Source organism: Arvicanthis niloticus, unplaced genomic scaffold (genome assembly GCF_011762505.2).
Source record: "Arvicanthis niloticus isolate mArvNil1 unplaced genomic scaffold, mArvNil1.pat.X pat_scaffold_65_arrow_ctg1, whole genome shotgun sequence".
NCBI lineage: Eukaryota > Metazoa > Chordata > Mammalia > Rodentia > Muridae > Arvicanthis > Arvicanthis niloticus.
Genome location: NW_023046273.1, coordinates 97,173 through 120,997, shown reverse-complemented (window position 1 = coordinate 120,997; position 23,825 = coordinate 97,173). Strand labels below are relative to the sequence as shown.

The following is a 23,825-nucleotide window of genomic DNA, read 5'->3' as shown; positions in this document are numbered from 1 at the left end:
TGATGCTCATAGGAACGATGACCATGTTGGATACTTCTTAACCTGACCTAGTCATTCTTTTAACTTATGACACTAAGTTACTGATAGTCAGATCTTATTGTTTCCAATTAATTGGACTTTTTCATGTAAAAGACATTCACATTTGGCAAACTCTCACTGAAAAGCTATGATTCTATGCTTCATTATCATTCACAGTGATAACTAGTTGTCTAGAACCCAGGGTAAAAAGAGTTTTGATTGGAATTTAGAATAGTAAACAATGTTTTGACAGAATATTAACAATATACACAGTTTTTGAGTGTGGGTTGCTGTAAGTATAAAAGGCTTGCCTCTCTGCGTAACCTTTTCCTTGGCATGTATTATTTCCCAGGACTTGTAGAGTGTGTCAAGGTACCTATCCATCAAATGACATCTATTGGCAAATATTTTTGAAAGTCTGTTTAATTTATTGTTCAGGTATCCAAAGTCACCTAGGTATAAAGTAATCTTATACTTTTCTCTGTATACATTCATGAATATTGAGCATAAAGTAAAATCAACTCTTTATTCTCTGGCCACATTTAAACTGTGTTGAGATGGAGTCTGTCATTGTACAATCAACTATCAACCCACAGGCATCATTAACAGTGTCAGATGGGGGGTCTCTCATTATCCTGGTTTTGGTCACAAGCTCCAGGGATTGTCCTGTGTCTGTCTTCACAAGACTGTGATAATAAGTGCACATGATCACACCAAGTTTCAAAAAAAAAATAACACTTGTTTGTGTTCACAATTGTGTGCATGCATATGCTACAGAATGCATGTACTCATCAGAGGTCACATGCGGGAGTCACTTTTTTCTTTCGCTGTGGACATCCTGAGTATCAAACTCAAGTCTGTTTTCAGGATTGGCTATGGGATCATTTAGAATTGAGCCGTCTCACCTGCTCCATAACTAGCCATTTAATTTCTCTTGGAGTGTTGAATCCAGGTCCTTGTGCTTGCAAGGGAGAAATATTACCAGCTAAGCAACCATCAACCTCCTCCCTTAGATTCTGAAGCAAATAGCTCAAGGTGAACATGGTGGTTCTGGTTCTTTGTGGTGTTTGTTGTTGTTTTTCAAGACAGGGTTTCTCTGTGTAGGTTTGGTTGTCCTGAATCTCATACTGTAGACTCAGCTGGCCTGGAACTCAGAGATCTGCCTGTCTTTGCCTCTTGAATACTTGGAACAAATTTGTGTGCCACACACCTGACAACATGATAGTTTTTAATTTCAACACTAAGAAAGCTGAGGCGGGAGAATTAGAAACTTTGACTACATACACGCTTTTTCAGAAAAAAAAATGTTTATGGCCATAGTACTGTCAATGAGCTGGATTTTATCTGAACTCAGAAGATATGCAGGGTTACTTCTGGTTAATATTTATCCTATATTAGTAATAATTATAGTAAAATAGGATCATAATGTGGATTTCTCATCTATTATATAACTTGAAGTCATCTGGAGATGAATATTATTTTCCAAACTATAATTTGGAACAAGCACCTTGCCCTAACTTCCGGATTTGAATTTTCAGCCTTCTGCTCAGCCAGCTGCCTGGGCTGGGGCATCCCAGCCAGTCTGTGTGTTCCACCCCTACACAATACCCGATAGGCTGTGAGGAATGCAGTAAGTTTAACACAGGTTCAGTCCTTAGAGCCCTGAGTAACAACTGGGTCATCATTCCTGAGAGAAAACTTTTACATTCTATCACAAAGTGTTCCCCACATATAAGGAGTAAAGCATTGTTTCAAAATGAGTTTTACTGGCCACAAACGTTGTTTTTGATGAAAATGACAAGGAAATCCTTCTGTATTTGTTTCTATAAAATAATGCATATTTTTCTTTTTTTTGCTTTAACTCTTAAAATAATGGATGTAAAACCCTTGTTTTTCTGATGGTGGTGGTGATAATTTATTCCTGGATCCTGTTGCTCTTCCTAGTTACAGTTAATTCTCTCATATTAAGTCATTGCAATTAAAATAGCCAATAAATTCGATTGGAGAAATAAATTAGAGTGTTTTTGTTGTGTTTAATATATACATTTTTTCTGAAAGGATTTTGTGCTTTTGTAGGTCTATAAAGAACACTTCAAACATAAAGGACAAGGTATGAGAAAATAAATTTAAAATATAATTATTAAAATACAGTGTAAAATAAAAGCAATATATCATTAATTTAAGCTTATTTATGAAAGTAAAATTAATTTTTCAGGTTTTTTAGATGTATGTAGACATTTTTGAAAAAAATTTATTAAGAAAGAGTAGCCAATATAAAGTTGTTTTCCATGACTATGTTTTTATACCTTTTGTTATTAAGATACCCTGGCCGGCCCACAACTCCTAATTTAGTCCAGGCTGGCCCAGAGCTCACAGATAGCCACCTGCTTCTCTTTCTTGAGTGCTGTTTGTAGTATTAAAAAGAGAATATTTAACACATTTTAAAATTTACTGATTGGTATAAATATTGGGAGGATATCTGAAATTGCTTTTTCTCTCTTTATAGATCAATGAAGAAGTAATTCACATGTCTGACTCTGATGAAGCAAGCCTACTATGTGAGAGCAAGTCAGAGGACCATGAGACAGTCGATTATGACACTATCTTAGACCTGGTTGAACAACTGAGGAGGCAGAGCAAAGGTAGGAGTACTTCATGCAGTCTCTGTGTGTGCTATACTGGTGTCCACACAGACTACATAGGGCTGCCTGATAGAAAGAACACATTAGTGTATTGTTCATGTCACAGATGTGCTTGACATCAAGAGAGAACTTGTCTCAGCAGGCGCTGCCACCAAGCCTCCTGCACTTCAGTGTGCATGTGCAGGCCTGCTGGTCTTGCCGTCCACTTTGGTTCTTTCCTATACGCCTGCCAGATCACGGTGTCATGGTCTCTGAGCACTAGGGTTACATGGGGCCTTTTTCCTCTGCCACTCCACTCACTTCTGGAAAGCCATTACTACTTTGGAGCCATTATTAAATTTTTTATGAAAATTTTATACAAGAGTACTGTAGTAGCATCATTTAATGCTATCCCCTGCCCCACAAGCCACCCATGCCCCTTGCTGTCCTCCACATTCACTCAGATTCTGACATTTCCTTCTTTATTACGTTTACCCCCGTCTCCAACCCATACTTTATACCGATTGCATTTTGAGTTGCTTCTATGCTCATTTGTATAAAACTGAGAACTTTATACTGAATAACTTAGAAGGGGGCTTATTTTAGAGAAGACTGATTTCCCCTCTTTCAGCAGCCCCTGATAAACTTTAGTCCTTCATTTAGGGGAGAGGTCTAGTGAGGTTTCAAGAGATGCTGGCATTTAGCAGGTCTTGTTTTGGCAACTGGACTATTGAGCTTTCATGGTGTAGCTTCTCTGTGTTATCTTTTTAAAAAAAACTATTTAACAACACACATCTTAGCTACATGGCTCTTACAACCATCATGCTTCTCGTTTCTGCAAGTTCCCATGAAACCCAAGGTGTAGGTGTTGCACTGTAGATATATCAATTGGGAATGTGCACCTGACACTCACTTATTCTTCGTATTTTCACCAGTGGAGGATGTAACTGCTACACAGTTACCATGTTATGCAAATATGCTTCTTTAATGAGGGGTGATAGTTGCACTAATCAGCAGGTAAAAGGACAACTATTTGGAATACAATTCAGGTATAAAGCTTTAGGGAAATGGCAAGAGTAGAGTCTCCTCTAAAAGACTATTACCATTCTACCCATATAGGTAGTTGGCTGCACTTCTATTTCCAGTAATGAATTTCATCTTTTTGAGCAGGCTGAATCCAATCCCACAGCTCTTTGTACTTCCTAGATAAAAGTGCTATCATTGTGTCACTGGGGATATCTTGGCAGGCTGAATTCCTCAGGCTTTACAGCTAGCTAGTACTATTGATTGCTTTTGTCACTCCATAGCATACATATCAACTTTAGATACTGTGCGAGCTAGTCCTTAGAAAGGAGACATTGGAGTCAACTCTTCTCATTTTATCCTCACAGTGTCTGAATCTTCAGTAGGGTCTTACCTTCATTTCCTGGGAGAAAAGCAAGTCAAGTGTAATAGGCTATAATGTTTTCAGGGTCACTTGTACACTCTTGAGTAACAACTGGAAGGGATATTTTTCATGTCTATCACTGTTGTCTTTTTTTTTTGTCTATGGGTGAAGACTTATCATTCCATGTGACACAATTTCTTATAGATACATATATATATATATATATATATATATATATATATATACATACATATATATACCTATATCTATATATATATATAGATATCTAGATACATATATTTCTTCTATGACTATTATCTATAGGTTTGGTCTTCTCATTTTATCCTGGATTTTCTGCATGTTTTGTGTTAGGAGATTTTTGCATTTTGCATTTACTTTGACTGTTGTGTTAATGTTTTCTATGTTTTCTTCTCTACCTGAGATTCTGTCTTCTATCTCGTGTATTCTTTTGGTGATGCTTAAGTCTATGACTCCTGATCTTTTTAATCTCTATCTCTAGGGTTTTCTATCTCTAGGGTTGTCTCCCTTTGTGATTTCTTAGTTGTTTGTATTTCCGTTTTTTAGATCCTGGATAGTTTTGTTCAATTCCTTCACCCGTTTGGTTGTGTTTTTCTGTATTTCTTTAAGGGATTTTTGTGTTTCCTCTTTAAGGGCTTCTACCTGGTTACCTGTGTTCTCCAGTATTTCTTTAAGGGAGTTATTTATGTCCTTCTTAAAGTCCACCATCATCATCAGGAGATGTGATTTTTAATCCAGAGTCTTGCTTTTCCAGTGTGTTGCAGTATACAGGGCTTGCTGTGGTGGGAGAACTGAGTTCTGATGATGCCAAGTCACCTTGGTTTCTGTTGCTTATGTTCTTGTCCTTGCCTCTTGCCATCTAGTTATCTCTGGTGTTACCTGGTCTTGCTGTTTTTTACTGTGGCTTGTTTCTCCTGCAAGCTTGTGTGTCAGCACTCCTTGGAGACCACTTATGTCTGTAAGAAATTTGGGTATGAAAAGATGTGGCACAGGGTCAGCTCTGGGCAGAGATGGAAACTGAAGAATTCTGTCCCAGGCTGCTCCTCAGTTCCTTTGTCCTGAGGGCTCTGGGCGGTTCCCTCAGAGCAGAAGTGGTTGCTTTAACTGTGTTCACAGGTATGTGTGTGTGCACTCCTGGGAGACCAGCTTTATTTCAGCAGAATTTTGTATGGAGAGCTGTGGCACATAGTCAGCTCTGAGGCACAGACGAAAATCAGAAGGACTCCTTTCTTTTTTAAGTGGATTAGAATTAGGTGAATTAGAGAATTGAGAAGAGAAAAGGATACACAAGAATATTATAGAAATTAGAAAAATAGGGATTAATTATTAAATTTATTCTTACACAAAATATTTTATAGCTATAATCTCACATTGATAAAAATCTTTACATTTTGATACAAATGAAAGTAATATTTTCTTTCATTGATATAAAATTTATATATTGATGCAGGATTAATGTTTTTAATGGTATAAAACTTTAAAATTGACAAAAAAGGTAAAATTAATTTTGTTACTCCTAGGCATTGTGCCTTTACAACTTATTTAAATATAGAAGGCTTAGAGCCAGTCCTTTCAATAGTTGTAATTATAAATTGTTTAAAATAATTAAATAATACAAGTTAATAGTCAAATAGTCATACTAATAGTCATGTATGATTCTAATTCAGTTAATTACAAAAAGTGTTTTCAGATTATTCAAGTAAAACTAACTCAATATAATCAATGTTTAGCAAATACCCACACAGACATATATATATATATATATATATATATATATATATATATATATGTTCTTCAAAAGTGTCAGAGATCCACTAAATAAATCATTTCATTATGAAAAGACCTTTTAATTACAAGAGAAATATGCTCCTGATAGTATCTCCATTCCACTTGAAAGAAGGCATTGAACATCAAATGCCTTTATATAGAGTTACTTGATTTGTGTCAAGGGTAGCCACTGGGCTAAAAAATGCCCCAATTTCATCTACAGACGAAATGCCATCCCAAAACAACAAACAAATGCAAGATAGTCAACTGCTAATCTCTGCCAAGATAGAGTAAGATAGTGCTTCAAAATTACTACTTAACTTAAGGTCTGTCAGATGTTCTGGGCCAAAAGGCTAAACATAGATGCTCCAACATTATAAGAAATATTAGGCATTCTCCAGACAGTCAGCTGTCTCTGCCAACTGTTTAAATTTTGGAAGCTACTTCCTTACATACTCAAAGATACATTGATTCAGGTTTTTTTTTTTTAGATCTCTGACAAAATTAAAGACTAATTATAGTTTCATAACTGAACTTAAGTTGTTTAACATTAAAGAAGATGTTGTAAATTTATTTTTTTTTGATGTTGTAAATTTAAAAAGATGGTTTTCAGATGGTAATACAAATTAAAATCTAATACAATTTAAATACAAAATTGTAACTGATTAAAATAGATGATAAAATACTTTATCTAAATTGCTACATGATAGACTGAATGTTATAAATATGTATCATATCTCATAGTATATATTGTTATACATAATTGTTATAATTGTATTCAATTTATATCTGAAAGAGCCTTCATCAAACTAAATGGGGGAATTGTTGAGGTTTGTCTTTTACTGTTTATTGTAATGTTAAGTGTGGGCCCTCAAGACCTGGAGTCTAGCTGTAACCCCTGTGACCCTGCTCCAAGTTATTTCTGATTGATGAATCAAGATGCCAACAGCCAATAGCTGGGCAGAAGTGGCATAGGTGGAGTTAGGTTTCCCCAGTCTTGGGGTTTGAGCAATTGGAGCAGAAGAACATACAGGATAGAGAAGGAGAAGCTGCCATGAGTTAGCTGAGCCATTAAAAAGAAATGGCCTGGTGGCCTAGGCAATTGGAGTTTAGATCAGCCCAGATGAAACATAATAAACAATAAATAATAACTTAGGGTTATCAATAGGACAATAGATTCTAACAACATAGGAGATAGGTAACTGCTCAGCTCTTATATTGCTTAAGGCTTATTATAAGGGATATAGATTTTTTTTTATCTGTTAATAACCAAAGGTGGAGTAGAAACCAAGGACGGGGATTCAGATAATTTCTACAATAGATTTTTTTCCTTTAATGAATTGTGCTATGTTTTCTTATCCCTTCTGATTAGTTCTGTAAAATTTCATGCTTTCAATTAAAATGTAATTTCATCACCTTCCTTTTTCCCATTTTTTTCTCCAACTAATCCTGCCTTCCCTTCTCCAAATCCTCTTTTTATGTAAATCCACAGCCTACGCCTCTCTAGTTATTATTGTTTTACATACAAACATACACACACATACATGCAAGCACACACACAAACATGTATGTACAAATACATAAATACATCCTCCTGTGTCCATTTTTGTTTTGTGTTTATATTTTTAGGGCTGACCACTTTATATTGGACTAACAATTAGGGATGGGGTTACTGCTGGGAGAAGCTATCGCTCCCTCCCTCAGTAGTCATCAGTTGCCTAAAATTTCTTGTCTAGGGATCCTTGTATCCATGACCTTTTTCCCTTCCCATGGTAGGATGTCCACTGATAATGAGATTGTCTAGATCTCTTTCATGAAACCATTTCTACAATAGACTTTTCTCTGTGTCCCAGCAGGTTTCCTGATATTTTGGCTCCTACAATCTTTCTCCTACTCTTTCATGATGTTCCCCAAACCATAGATGCAGAAGCTATGATATAGATATCTCATTTGGGGCTGGGCTCCCCATAACTCATTAATCTAATATGTTGTGTCCAGTTATGCTTTTCTGTGAAGTCTGGCCCACATGCTATAAAAAGATGCTTTTTTGATAATGTGCAAAAGCTACACTTATATGATTAGTTTTAATTTGATGTCTATTTTGTCTATTTTTAATATTACAACAGCTTTGACTTCCTGCTCCTGATTTGTTTGCTTATAATAAATTTTCCCATACTTTTACTCTAATGTGTTTTCAGTCTTTGATGGTAAGCTATGTTTCTTATAAGCAGCAGAATGATGATGAATCCTCCTTTGTGTGTGTGTGTGTGTGTGTGTGTGTGTGTGTGTGTGTATGTGTGTGTGTGTTTTTTCTTTCGAGACAGGGTTTCTCTGTGTAGCCTTGGTGTCCTGAAACTCATTCTATAAAACAAACCAGCCTCAAAATTACAGATATCTGCCTACTTCTACCCCCAAGAGCTGGGATAAAGGCATGCATCACCACTCCTTGTCTTGATTCCTGGTGTTTGGTTTTTGTTTTTAAACTAGTTTGTTATTCTATGTGTTTTGATTGAGGCATTGACAATTCTGATGTTGTTAATAATGAGAGTCGATATTGAGTAGTGTTTTGTAATTCCCGTTATTTTGTGGTTGTTACATTTTTGCTTTTCTCTTTTGATTAACTGTTATGAGATTAATAATTCCTTGTGCCTTCTTTGGTGTAGGTAACCTTGTATTTAGACTACAATTTTGCCTCAGTATCTTCTGTAGAGTTCGATTAGAGGGCAGAGATTATTTTAAATTGCCTTTAATATGAAACATTTTCATTCTCCCTTGATTGTGTGGTAGTTTTCCTGGATATAGTAGTCTGGGCTGACATCTGTTATATTTTAGAGTTTGTAGAGCAACCGTCCACAATCATTTGTCATTCAGACTTTTCATTGAGAAGTCAGGTATCACTTAGGTCACATCTTTTATGTTATTTGCTCTTTTTCTATTGTAGCTTTTAATATCCTTTCTTCTGTATAGTGTTTTAATTACTATGTTTCACAGGGACTTTCTAAATAGAACTTCTCTTTTACTTGTAAAATATAGTTACACTTTTACTGATTATATAGTCATAATCATATTATTATATGATTTTATGGAATAAAGTATGACTTTTTAAAATAACTGTGTTTAATGAGTCTTGATTTATCACCTAAAGTATTTCTCTTTTATGCAGATTCTGCCATCCTACATAAGATCTGGTTTGCAATTTCCTCATATAAAATATCAATGAAACGTCAAAAGCGTAAATTTGAACATGTTTCTAAGAAAACTAGAAATGTTAAAGATCATGTTAGTTTACTTAAAAAGAACCTTGCAGTGTCAAAAGAAACAATAATAGAGCTAGAAGTTTCGAAGGTTCGACTGCAGGGAGAACAGTCTACTGTGAGGTATGGTATTCCAATTTTAGAGACACATTCGACAAGTTTAGATTTTATGATACCGTTTAGAAATTTTGTCATTGGTTACTTATCTTTGAAGAGTTTTGCAGTGGAGAAAATTTCTCTAATTTTGGCTCAAATTATTATCATTATGATGCTTATTATTTGTCCCTAGGCAGCAGTTCTTTGTATTTAGATCATATCTACTTTCACATCTCACCTCAGATCCCCGTTTGAATTTTATCATTTCTTCTCTGTCATATTCTCACTTCACCTACTACTTCTCTTCCCCACTGAGTCCAATTAGTTCTCCAGAATTCTGTCCCCTGGTACATGGGCAACCTACCATGCTCCAAGTCATTGAAGTAAACTAACTCTCTCTCTCTTAGTTGCTATCAACTACCAATAGCTCTGAGGTGTGGGTGGAGCCACTAATGTGTCACTATGTCTACTTGAGAAAAGTGCTTAGTTCTATGGAGTATGAAATTTATGTCAGCAATATATTGCAGTGATTATGGTCATTTTCAAATTTATAATCATTTTTAAAAAATGTTTTCTGCTCCAAACCACAATGTTCGTGACTATTTAGAACTATTTGTGAGATAGCAAGTATAAATTTTTAAAATAATAGTATTATTCTGCTGCAAGGAACATCATTTTCTATGCTGGACTATTAGATTCTGAATTATTCAATATAAAATCATCTGGTTAGAGAAAGAAAACTGTAATAAAAAAGGATTTGATGAATATATTTAACTTGTTCTGAACAAAATGTGTACTGATCAAAATTCCATCAACAGAATATGAAAGGGCAGGTTTTTATAAAAATTATTCTATTTGTAGTGTTGTTTATCAAACTCATTCAAAAAAAAGTACATAGTATTAATGGTATTCTAAAGTCCAAAATCTATTTTCTAGTGCATCAAATTCTTAGCTGTAAGCCTCTGTCAAATAAAAAGATGTGTTATTCTAGTAGAGAGGAGACAGTATAAACATTCCAATTCATGAAGCCAAGAATTGAAGATAACAAGAAAAGGTTTCATCCAAACAAGTCTGAGACACAGCAGAATCAACATTATACCTTGTAGTATCATAGCCAGTATATGACACAAATAGTGGTAGCAACTGGGCATTAACTGACTTAAGGTCCTTTCTTAATGCTATGCCATTTGTGGCATGTATTGCTTCTTTTAAAAAATATTAATTTATTTTTATTGGATATTTTATTTATTTACATTTCAAATGTTATCCCCTTTCACAGTTTCCCCTCCAGAACCCCTGTATACCATCTCCCATCCCCCTGTTTCTATGAGGATCCTCCCCCCCCCCCCACCCACTCACTCCTGCCTTCCCACCCTGGCATTCCACTACCCTGCTGCATTGAGCCTTCACAGGACCAAGGGGCTTAGTCTAGTCTGTTCAGTGCCTGCAGGTTTCCTCAGCAGGTATTTCACACTCATGGTTTATCAACACACTGGGAATGTGTTGCAAGTTTGGGCTCACATTCAGAGCTTTATACATAACCCATTCAGAGGATCCATGAGAGGAACCTAATCAGATAAGCACAAACTGGCCTCATGGGCTTTCACTGGACTCTTGTCCCAAGGCCTCTGTATTTCTCACATTTTACATGCTTGAATACCAAGTGTCTCATAGATGAGGCCATGTTTTCCTGGCAGTTCAAGGAGAACGTGGTCTTCTGATTGCAGCACAGGCCAATTTGACCAGTGCTTCTTTATGTAGCCCTTTTCCACAAGGAAATTCCTAGAGCTTCTATATTTTCAGGCATCATCATTTTAAATTTAATATAATCAAGTGGAACAGCTTGATTATAAAATAAACATTAGGGAAGTTTATGGATTTATAAATTAATATTCTGAAACTAGTGAAATTCCTTCTGTAAGTTCAATGAAAGGTATAAAATTAGCGCTGTGAATGGAATGGAATTGAAATATATATGCATCATATATCCCTGGGCTTCATAAACAGCATCACAAAGACAAAAGTAGTAAAATGCATAATTGTTCACACGCTCTACTCATTTTGCATGATTTCCGCAAAAATGCCCCCAGAGAACATAGTTTCTATACCATGTTTTTAAAAATACACAGAATGTATGTATGTAACTAATCTTTTAAATATTTGTTCTGAAAACATGTGATACTTAAATTTTTGGTAATAATAATTTCTTTTAAATGTGTCTTTTAGACTTGAACATGAAAATTCAAATTTAGAAGCTAGACTAAGACAAAATGCAGGGGAAAATGAACAACTTCAGAAAAAGTCAGTAAGTATACATTTGCACATTTGTTAATATTTGTTATTTCTGTGTTACTGCAAAAACACTTTTTTGTCTGATAGTAGTAATGACAATATTTTAGGTAATATGGATTATATGGCTGATGACAAATTAAAAGTATATTTGCTACGTGTGTGCTGCCTCTACTTGAGAGTGGCCGTGCATGTGTCTTCTCATTCCACAGACTTGATTTTTGGTAAGGTTTTTTATTTGATAATGACTCGAAACTCTTCTTGCCACATGAGCCTGGATAATAAAAACTAAGTAACTGTTCACCAAACTTTACAGCATTCACCACCTATTCAGTTTTTCTCGTAGAAATTGAGATTAGAGGATTGCATTGTAAACATGGAAGTGGAGCAGTACAAGAGCCATTCTTACCACCTGGTGTCCATAAACCACAGTAGTTCAGCTCCTGAAGCTACAGTAGAAAGATCCAGCTTTCAGGGGAAGTAGACATTTTTAACTTACTGGTCTTTGTAATGGATGAAGAGATATTGAAAACTTTTTGTAAAAGTAGCTTTTGTTTGTCACTGTAATTGCCATTTTGGAGGCTTGTTGCCTAGTACTGGAAACTTCTAGCCTCTGTCCATTCTAATGTAGGTCTGGAATGTTTTCAGGCTCTGAGACATTGTGAATAAGCTCACCGTTTCTTGTTTTCTGAACTCTTATTGGTTGTTTCCACTCAGCTGTTATGGCTCAAAGTCCTCTTCAAGATGACTGGTTCAATGTTGCTTCTCTCTTGGCCTCGACCTAACTCTAGCAATCTGCTTCTTCAGGCTTCATCTCATTTTATGGCTAATTCTGTCTTTACCTGTGTCTAGCTTGTTCTCTCTTCGACCCATCTTTGTAGAACTCTCCTGAAAAAAAGCTGCCTTCTCAGTCCCATTTTCTCTACTGCTCCCTTAGGTAGCTTCCATTTCTTCTCTCTTCTCATGAGAGTTGGGCAGATCCTATTCTGTCAAAACTCTCTCTGATTTGCCACTTTGTCTACCACTCATTTACACATCACTTTCAAACATGAGTACTTCCTTCTACAAACTATCTTGACCTTTATTTTTGGGGGGAATATAGGTGAAGACTAAAATCATATATGTATTCCAGTCAGAATGGTCCTGTCTCTGGATTTAATTCCTTCTGCAATTTTTTTTTTTTAGATTTCAAAGTAAATCACCCTCATTTAATTAATATTTGCATGAGACTGAAATAATAATATGTTGATAAGTATTCTTTTAAAAGAATACCTGGAGTCATATTTCTCTGAAAATGTCAGACAGAAATGTATTACAATCCCAACAATTACATTTCTACAAGTATATTGCATGTATTTTGAAAGTTTTCAAACATAGAAATCAATATCACAAAAAGCTTTCAACAACTAAGAAAATTACATTGATAATAACATAATAACCTTATATAACTGAGAAGGGACTTTTCAATTTATGTTTTTATTCATGTGATATCTCAATATCAGTCCCCCTATCCTCCCAGCACTCCCCCAGGGATCTTCCCACATTACCCCTTTCCCTTTTCCCTTCTGTATGCTAGCCCCTCCACCATCCCTCACAACAATTTCTTGAGGCCTAGGAATATCCTCTCCGAGTCCAGACAAAATAGATCATTTTGGGAATGGGATTCCAGGCAGGCAATTAACTCAAGACAGCCCCTGCTCCATTTGTTTTGGGACCCACATGAAGACCAAGCTGCTCATATGCACCATATATGCAAGGAGTTTAAGTCCATTCTGTGCTCACTCTTTGGTTGGTAATCCAGGCCCTGGGAAAGTCCAAGGGTCCAGTTAGTTGACTCTGTTGCTCTTTCTCTGGAGTCTCTTTCTTCTTTGGGTTCTTTAGTCCTCTTTCAAACCCTTCCATATGTCTCCTAGAGCTCCATATGGCTGAGGGTCTCTGTATCTGTTTTAGACAGCTGCTGGGTGGAGCCTCTCAGAGGACAGTTTTGCTAGGTTCCAGTTGACAAGTATAAGAGAGTATCATTAATATTGTCAGGGGTTGGTTCTTGCCCAAGGGGTAGATCTATATTTGGGACGGTCATTGGTTGGACATTTACTCTGTCTCTGCTCCATCTTTCTCTGTATACACCTAGGCAAGACACATTTTTAGTAGAAGGTTTGTGTGAGGTTCCTGTCCTTATCCCTGCACTGGGAGTCCTACCTGGGTCCAGGAGGTGGCCACTTCAGACTCCATATTCCCCATTGCTAAGAGTCTCAGCTAGAGTAATGCCCATAGACTCCCTGGGTCCTGCCCCTGACTCTGGTCTCTGGCATGTCTGAGAATTGCCTCTGCTTCCCTGGGTAGGAGAGGGGATGTGAAGGGAATGGGCAGGGTAAGGGACCAGATACAAGGAGTGGGGAGAGAATGGGCTGGTGTGAAATATCTTAAGGGGATAATTCCTTCCCTATAAATGAAAATTTCACACATGCCTAGCATTCTAATTTTTCTTCTGTTCCTGGGATAAACGTGGTCCAAACCAAGTGGAGAAGGAGAGTATTTATTTCAGCTTATAGGTTACATATACTCCAAATATATATAGCCCATCTCTAACTGTTCTTCAAGGAGACCTGCATTCTAAACCAGCTGGGGTAGAAACTAAAGGCAGGAACTTGGAAGCAGGGACTGAAACAGAGACCACAGAAGGGTGCTGATTACTGCCTAGGCTTATGTTCTGGTACTTTTATTACAGGCCCAGCAAACCTGCCTAGGGATAATACCATACGCAGTAGACTGAGCCATAGTACATCCACTAGCAATCAAGAAAATATCCGCTATACACACCATAGGTCTGTCAGATGGAGGCAATTCATCAGCTGAAAGTTCCCATTCTCAACGTGTCAAGTTGAAAACCAGGACTGCCATTACAAAAAGAATGTAAAATTCCTGGTTATGCTCAGAAGCAATCCCCCCAAGCATTGTCTGCGAGAACTGAATGAGAAGGAAGATGTAGATTTGTATGAGGCTGGAGTTAAGAAGTTAAGATTAGATGTGCCGAGTTAACGTATTTAAGACAGGAATTCTGAGAGACATTTCATGTGAACAAAAGTGGACAGGGCAGGAGTAAGCATTGGAAGCTGCTGGTTTGAAAGGCAAGTGCCCTTGAAGAGCAAGGTGTGAGGCTGGTCATTGTGCATGATTGCTTTCAAGAAGGGAAGAAGAATGAAGGCTTAAAGTAAAACATGCTTGGTAACCTGGAGAGTTTAACAGTAAGCAGGATTGAAAAAGTAGATTTAATTAGTGAAGATAGATAGTGATAGAAACTATTTGTTGAAGAGGTCATGTATCTCAGGATAACTAAGGCGTCCCAAAAGGGAATGCCCAACAAGAGATGAGAGATGTTTTACATACTATAGAGAAGAAATCTTTACAAACAAAATCTATAAATAAACATTCAGAAAATTTAATGGTGAACAACATAAATCAATTTGATACCTTGAGGAAGGTGGTTATTTTGAAGTCTGTACTTAGCTGTATCATACTCAAAAATGTAATTTGTCAGTCTGTCTAAGCAGATACTGTCATGAACTCATTAGAAGTAATATTTCTAAGATATAAAATAGGGTGTATATAGTTCTAAAAATATTTCTCTTTTTTTAAAGTCTGAAAAATATGAGAAGTATATTGATTCAAATAAATTCCTGAAGTGTAGATTGGAGGAAGAACAGAAGAAAAAAAAGAAATATACAAAATTGCTAAGCAGGTACAATTTTAATATTCCAAATAATTCAAATATTTATTTAGTTAGTAGTAATTTTCTCAAAACCTATGAAAAATGTAATTTTATATCTGCATTTCCATAAATAAGTTATTCTATGTAACGTATACTTAATTTATTTTTGAACTTATATTTCTGAGCACATTTGGCTCAGTTTCTTTTGGTAGTCTCATTTGTCTCTGAATTCAGTGTATGAATGTCTTAATGGTTATTTGTGTGATTAGTTTAAAAGATTTTTCTTCTTAGGATCTTATTCAGGTATACCAAGAAATATATCATAACCATCCACCTCTTCCCCACCTCTAGCTCCTTCTGTACACCTCCAACATGTCCTATCCACCACCTCAAGGTTTAAATAGAAATAACCCTTCAAGTTTAGGTAGTACTACTGTTTGGGAATGTGTGCATAGATTAGAGACTATTCAGTTAAGCATAGCATTTATATTATTTTATTCTATTTTATTTTTAAATCATTTTATTCTTTTAAATTTCAAATGATATCCCCCTTCCTAGTTATCCCTCCACAATCCCCAATCCTATCCCCCCCTCACCTCTTCCCTTTGCCTGTATGAGGGTGCTACTCCATCCACTCACCCACTTCTGCCTCACTGCTCTTGCATCCCTTACTCTGGGGCATCAAGCTTCCACAGGACCACGGGCCTCCCTTCCCATTTGATGTCAGATAAGGCCATTCTCTGCTAGATATGGATCTCTGGAGCTTTGGATTCCTCCATGTATATTCTTTGGTTGGTGGTTTAGTCTCTGGGAACTCTGGCTGGTTTGATTAATTGATATTGTTCTTCCTATGAGGTTGCTATCCCCTCAGTTCCTTCAGTCCTTACCCTAACTATTCCATTGGGGACTCTGGGCTCAGCTGATGGTTAGGTGTGAGTATTTGCATCAGTATTGGTAAGGTGCTGCTAGAAAATCTCAGGTAACAGCCATACTGGGCTCCGGTCAGTAAGTGCTTCCTGGCATCAGCAACAGTGTTGGGGTTTGGTGTCTGCAGATGGGATTGATCCCTAGGTGGGAAGTCCCTGGATGGCCTTTCCTTCAATCCCTGTTGAATTTTTTGTCTCTGTCTTTCCTTTGGGCAGGATCATTTCTGGGTTAACAATTTTGAAATGGGTGGGTGCCCCCATCTCTCAACTGGGAGCCATGCCTGCTTACTAGAGGTGGTACCTACAGGTTCTACCTCTCCCTTGTCGTATATTTTTGGCTAAAATGAACCTCATTGTGTCCTGGGAGCCTCTCACTTCCCTGGCCTCTGGGACTTTCTAGTGGCTACCCCCAGTTCCCTATTCCCAACTGCTACATATTTCTATTTGATTTCCTGAATTTCTGTACTTCACTCCTGTCCCTCCCAATACCTGATTTTGCTTCCCTTTTCCTTCCTCCTCTTCTCTCTCTCCCAGGTCCCTCCATCCCTCTACCTCCTGTGATTAGCTTGTTCCTGCTTCTATGTAGGATTGAAGGATTCACACTTTGTCTTCCTTCTTCTTGAGCTCCATATGATTTGTGGGTTGTATCGTGGCATTCTGAACTTTTGGGCTAGTATCCAATTATCAGTGAGTACATACCATGTGTGTCCTTTTGTGTCTGGGCTACCTTACTCAGGATGATATTTTCTAGTTCCATCCATTTGCCTTTGGATTTCAAGTAGTCATTTTTTGAAATAGCTGAGTAGTACTCCATTGTGTAAATGTACCAAAATTTCTGTATCCATTCTTTTGTTGAGTGACATCTGGATTGTTTCCAGCTTCTGGTTATTATAAAAAAGGCTGCTATAAACATAGCAGCGCATGTGTCCTTGTTATATGCTAGAGCATATTTTGGGTAAATGCCCAGTAGTGATATAACTTGGTCTTCAGATAGAACTCTGTCCAATTTTCTGAGAAACTGCCAGATTGATTTCTCAAGTGGTTTTGCCAGCTTTCAGTCCCACAAGCAATGGAGGAGTGGAAGTTCCACTTTCTCCACATCCTTTCCAGCATCTGCTGTCACCTGCATTTTTGATCTTAGCCATTCTGATTGGCATGAGGTAGAATCTCAGGGTCATTTTGATTTGCATTTCCCTAGTGACTGAAGGTGTTGGCCATTTCTTGAAGTGCTTCTCAGTCATTTGAGAATCCTCTTCAGTTGAGAATTCTTTGTTTAGCTCTGTAACCCATTTTAATAGGGTTAATTGGTTCTCTCGTGCCTAACTTCTTGAGTTCTTTGAATATTTTGATATTAGCCCTCTGTTGGATGTAGAGTTGGTAAAGATCATTTGCCAATCTTTTGAGTTGGTGTTTTGGCCTGTTGGTAGTGTCCTTTGCCTTACAGAAACTTTTCAACTTTATAAGGTCTCATTTGTTGATTGTCAATCTTAGAGCATGACCCATTGGTATTCTGTTCTGGAAGTTTTCCCCTGCAGTGATGTGTTCAAACCTTTTCCCTATTTTCTCTTTTATTAGATTCAGATTATCTGGTATAATGTGGAGGTCATTAATCCACTTGGACTTGATCTTTGTACAAGGAGGTAAAAATGGTTCAATTTGCATTCTTCTACATGCTGACTGCCAGTCGAACCAGCACAATTTGTGGAAATGTTCTTTTCCCCCCACTGTATGGTTTTGCCTTCCTTGTCAAAGATCAAGTGACCATAGCTGTGTGGGTTCGTTTCTGGGTCTTCAATTCTATACCATTTTTTTAACATCACTATTTATCTGTAGTACACTTTGAGATCAGGGATGGTGATTCTGCCAGAAGTTCTTTTTGGTGTTGAGAGCTGTTTTCACTATCCTGTGATTTTTGTTGTTCCAGATGAATTTGAGAATTGCTATTTCTATTTCTGTGAAGAGTTGAGTTGTAATTTTGATGGGGATTGCATTAAATCTGTAGATTACTTTTGGCATAAAGGCCATTTTTATTACTTAAATCCTACTGATCCATGAGCAGGGGAGATCTTTCTACCTTTTGAGGCCTTCTTTGATTTCTTTCTTCAGAGACTTGAAGTTCTTATCTTACAGATTTTCTCCTGCGTGATTACCATCACATCAAAATATTTTATATTATTTGTGACTATTGTGGAGGGTGTTGTTTCCCTAATTATTTTCTCAGCCCATTTAGCCTTGAGTAGAGGAAGGCTACTGATTTGCTAGAGCTAACTTTATATCCAGTCAGATTGCTGAAGTTGTATATGAGCTGTAGGAGTCTCTGGTAGAATTTTCAGGGTTGCTTATGTATACTATCATATCATCTACTAATAGTGATATCTTGACTTCTTCATTCCCAATTTGTATCCTTCTGATGTCCTTTTGTTTTCTAATACTCTGGCTAGATTTTTGAGTACTATATTGAATAGATGGGGTAAGAGTGTTGTCTTGTTCCTGCTTTTGGTGCATTGCTTCAATTTTCTCTCCATTTAATTTGATGTTGGCTACTGTTTTACTGTACATTACGTTTATTATGTTCAGGTATGGACCTTGAATTCCTGATCTCTCCAATACTTTTAAAATGAAGAGGTGTTGTATTTTTTCAATGGCTTTCAGCATCTAATGAGATGACCATGTGGTTTTTTATATAGTCAATTATGTTAATGGTTTTCCTTATATTGTACCATCTTTGCATCCCTGAGATGAAGCCTGCTTAATCATAGTGAATGATTGCTTTGATGTCCTTGGATCTGGTTTGCAAGAATTTTATTGAGTATTTTTCCATCAATATTCATTAGGGAAATTGGTCTGGAATTCTTTCTTTGTTGTTTGTTTTGTGTGTGTGTTGTTTAGGTATCAGCATAACTGTGGATTCATACAAAGAGTTGAGTAGTGTTTCCTCTGTGTTTATTTTGTGTAATAGTTTGAGAAGTACTGTTGGAGTTTTTCTTCTATTATTCTCTATAGGGCTGGGTTAGTAGAAAGATGGTGTTTAAATTTGGTTTTATAGTGGAATATTTTGGTTTCTCCATCTATGGTAATTGAGAGTTTTGCTGGGTATAGCAGCCTGGACTGGCTACTTTTGTTCTCTTAGGGTCTACATGACATCTTCCCAGGATCTTCTGGCTGTTACAGTCTCTGTTGAGAAGTCTGTAGTAATTCTGATAGGTCTGCCTTTATATGCTATGTTACCCTTTTCCTTTGTCACTCTTAATATTTTTTCTTTGTTTTGTACATTTGGTATTTTTATTTTTAAATGATAGGAAGAATTTCTTTTCTGGTCCAATATTTATTGTTGTTGTTCTGTAGGATTCTTGCATGTTTATGAGCATCTTTTTCTTTTGGTTAAGGAAGGTTTCTTCTGTAATTTTGTTGAAGATACTTACTGTCTCGTTGAGTTTGGAATCTTCACTCTCTTCTATACCTATTATTCTTAGGTTTAGTCTTTTCATTGTGACCCGGATTTCTTGAATATTTTGATGTAAAAGCTTTTTGCTTTTTGTATTTTGCTTGAATCTTATGTCAATGTCTTCTATGATGTCTTCTACACCCAACATTCTCTCTTCTGTCTCTTTTATTCTGTTGATGATGCTTGCATCTGTGACTACATAGTTGTCTCCTTTCGTGTTTTCATTAATGTTTCTATTTCCATTTTTAAATCCAGGACAGTTTTTTCAATTTTTTGGATGATCAGAAATCCCAGGGGCCCAGCAGCCTCTGGGTGTGGATTGAGTGGATAGGGATCTAGCCACACAGGCTCAGCTCTCAGGTGCAGGTGCAAACCAGCATGCATAGTAATTCTTTCAGTGGTCCTTTCCTGAGAAAATAAAATTAATAAACAAAGCAAATTACTTACTTACTACAGCAATTATCAGCTTTTTCCCCCAATTATCAGCTTCTAATAATAATTCAGATTATTCTCTATAGGGCTGGGTTAGTAGAAAGATAGTGTTGAAGTTTGGTTTTGTAATGGAATATTTTAGTGTCTCCATCTATGGTAATTGAGAGATCATCTACCAAATCGAGGCTAAAATTTTGGCTAGTGTTTTTGTGTGTAGGTCTTATGTAGCTACTGGCAGCTCATGAGTGTGATAGCCATGTCCAGAAGACATTTCACAGTACTCTTCTTCACACTCTGCTTTGAGCTCTCTTCTGACTCTTCTCTGTGATGCTGTCTAAGCCTAGGATGTATTTATTCAGTTTGTTTTTGTAACTTTCTGATTTGGAGCTGAGCATCCATCTCTCGTTCTCATGACTTTGAATAGCTATGCATATGTTCACCAGTTGCTGTCTCTGAGTAAGGTTGAGCACAGCTCAGATCTCACTTCAGATCTAATCAGGCTGCCTTGGCATGTTCTGCTGAACAGGTTGTAATTCTTTTTGACATTTTTATTTTCTTTTTTATTGGATATTTTATTTACATTCCAGATGCCAACCCCTTTCCCCATTTCCCCTCCCTAGAAAATGCCTATCCCATCCCCCTTCTCCTTTTTGCTTTTATACAATTTTTAAAATATTAATCAGAGGCTTTATAAGTTTGGTAATGCTCAATTACAAGATGCCCATACAATCAGAAGTGTAACCCAATACCCAACCTAGATATATCAACTATCTTTGACTGACAGAGACATGTGAACATTCGCCTCCATGTTCCCCACCCTCTTGTCACCAATCTCATCCTCTCCTTACTCCTCCTCTTCTTCTCTTTACTCCTCCCACCTTAACTCCTCCTACATATCACCATTCCTGTTAAAATAAAACTTTTCTCTCAAAATACAGTTAGAGCATAACTATATCAATTTATGTCAGTAAGGTGCAAGATAAACCTAATACCCAGTCCATCACTTTGTTGACTAAGCAGAACCTCTGTCATCTCTCCTAAATAAAAGACTTAGTTCTGAACCTGGCTTTTCCCTTGGTTTTAGAATGAATGTCAGCTGAAAACCATCCTCTCAAATCTTTTCTCTCAAGGTAAATAGCCAAGATTGGCTATGAGACTATAAGTCTTCAACCCCGTCAGAAATCCAGAATGACAGAGTTAAATGAAATTGTGGGAAGCACAAAGCATAGCTACTAAAACTTAGCCAATTTATAGAGACTGCTGAACATCTGAACAGTCCCTGTACTACAAAATGTTGGAGAATCTGATTTTCAGCCTTCTGGCCCAGGATCATCTGACAGACCTAGTGATGCAGAATTATTAAGGACTGATTACTCTGTCTTGGCAGATATAATCAGTCGACTATTCCACAAGTGTGTCCTTTTCTTGAAAGCGATGTGTCTGTAGATGACAAGAGGCAATTCTTGCCTAGTGGCTGTCTCACCACAACTGAAGTAACTCCAAAGATGCTCATTTTCTTCTTAGAATCCAAGACAGGAAGCTGTCAGGAGCAGACAGGTCTCTAATCAAAATGAACATTAATACAGAATGATGTTTGTAACATCAATTCTGTGGACTTCTGACATTTTGAAAACCAACTATCCATGTAAGGCAATCTGGACTGTTGCCTGTTAACTCCTCTCAGCTATTTCTAAATAAAATGTAAAAAACACCCTAACAATAAACTCAGAGCCATGAATTTGCTATAGGTCCTTAACTCACAGGCTAACCATCTCAAATCAGTTAGAAAAATTAAAGAACTGTGTCTAAGCCTTGTATTCCTAAATGTGTTATATAGGCACAATGCCTATGAGAGTAACAATATTCATATCACTTTTATATCAATAAGAAGCTTGTACCAATGAAAACCTTAAATTTGGAATCAAAGTAAATTTTGTGCCACTTAAGAAATTATAACTTCATCTTAATAACAATTATACTTTTTCTACCAATAAGTTATGGCTATGTACTAAATCCTAGCTAATCCTCCCTGTTCCAACAAAACCACAACTTTTCCCTACAAAGACAGCTCAATATTAACCAGCTCAGTTCCCAAGCCTAGGGAAGAGGAGTGCAGACTCTTCATTAACTTTATCAAGCTGATTACATGTGTTGAGATATTAGAAGAGGGGCAGGGGGAAGAGTAAATTGATAAGCCTCTGATGCTGTGTCTTCACTGCATCCAGCTGAAATATCAGGACATCAGAGGTTTGAGCAGGTTTGCTCAGCTTGCTTGATGAGTAGATACACCAAGGCTATGTATTCTGCAATATACAATTCTCAAAACAAATTTTAGTATCAAGATAATTTTTTGTTTGAAGTCTGGAATGTAGTCTTCTGGCAGCCTGCCTCTGTCATGTCTAATCCATACAATTCTGGGAGTTTCTATGAGGGTGTGCTCCCACCATCCACCCATTCCTACCTCCCTGCTCTTGAGTTCCCCAAAACTAGGGAATCTAAACTTTCAGGCACCAAGGCCACCCACTTCCACTGATGCCTAACCCCTTAACCCATCCACCCTCCTCTAATTACTATGAGGGTGTGCTCCCACCATCCGCTCATTCCTACCTCCCTGCTCTCGAAATTCCCCAACACTAGAGAATCTAAACTTTCAAGCACCAAGGCTGTCTACTTCCACTGATGTCTGGCAAGGCCACCCTCAACTACCTATACAGGTGAAGCCATGAGTCCCTCCCTTTGTGTTCTCAGGCTGGAGATTTTAGAATGGCTACTCCAGCTTGTTTCTTAGGACCATGTGCTTGAAAAAAATGTTTTCCAGCTTTTTATTCTAAGGTAAAGTCTGTCTTTGTCACTGAGGTGAGTTTCCTGTATGCAGCAAAATGCTGGGTCCTGTTTACATATCCAGTCAATTAACCTGTGTCTTTTAATTGAGGAATTGAGTCCATTAATGTTAAGAGATATTAAGGAACAGTGATTGTTGCTTTCTGTTATTTTTGTTATTAGAGGTGGAATTATCGTTGTGTGGCTATCTTCTTTTGGATTTGTTGGAAGAGGATTACTTTCTTGCTCTTTCTAGGGTATAATTTCCCTCCTTTTATTGGAGCTTTCCTGCTATTATCCTTTCTAATGCTGAGTTTGTGGAAAGATATTGTGTAAATTTGGTTTTGTCGTGGAATAACTTGGTTTCTCCATCTATCGTCATTGAGAGTTTTGCTGCGTATAGTAGCCTGGGCTGGCATTTGTGTCCTTTTAGGGTCTGTATGAAATCTGTCCAGCATCTTCTAGCTTTCATAGTATCTGGAGAGAAGTCTGTATAATTCTGATAGGTCTGCCTTTATATGTTACTTGGCTTTTTTTCCCTTACTGCATTTACTATTCTTTCTTTGTTTTGTGCACTTGGTGTTTTGATTATTATGTGACGGGAGGTATTTCTTTTCTGGTCTAGTCTATTTGGCATTCTATAGGCTTCTTGTATGTTTATGGGCATCTCGTTGTTTAGATTAGGGAAGTTTTGTTCTATAATTTTGTTGAAGATATTTATTGGCCCTTTAATTTGGGAATCTTCACTCTCATCTAATACCTATTATCCTTAGGTTTGGTCTTCTCATTGTGTCCTGGATTTCCTGGATGTTTTGTGTTAAGAACTTTTTGCATTTTGCGTTTTCTTTGACAGTTGTGTCAATATTTTCTATGGTATCTTCTGCACCTGAGATTCTCTCTTCTATTTCTTGTAGTCTGTTGGTGATGCTTGCGTCTATGACTCCTGATTTCTTTCCTAGGTTTTCTATCTCCAGGGTAGTCTCCCTTTGTGATTTCTTGATTGTTTCTACTTCCATTTTTAT

General features: G+C 37.1%; 1 protein-coding gene across 1 annotated transcript in view; it reads left to right on the top strand.

Annotated features, from left to right (window-relative positions):
• Positions 1-18,696, top strand: part of LOC143433950 (uncharacterized) — a 290,476-nt gene extending 271,780 nt beyond the window's left edge. The window contains exons 28-33 of the mRNA XM_076928190.1: positions 2,095-2,128; positions 2,525-2,660; positions 8,996-9,209; positions 11,409-11,487; positions 15,110-15,210; positions 18,684-18,696. Of these exons, the coding sequence (XP_076784305.1) occupies positions 2,095-2,128; positions 2,525-2,660; positions 8,996-9,209; positions 11,409-11,487; positions 15,110-15,210; positions 18,684-18,696 (577 nt within the window). The remainder of the gene's footprint in view (positions 1-2,094; positions 2,129-2,524; positions 2,661-8,995; positions 9,210-11,408; positions 11,488-15,109; positions 15,211-18,683) is intronic.
• Positions 18,697-23,825: the final 5,129 nt, after the last annotated feature.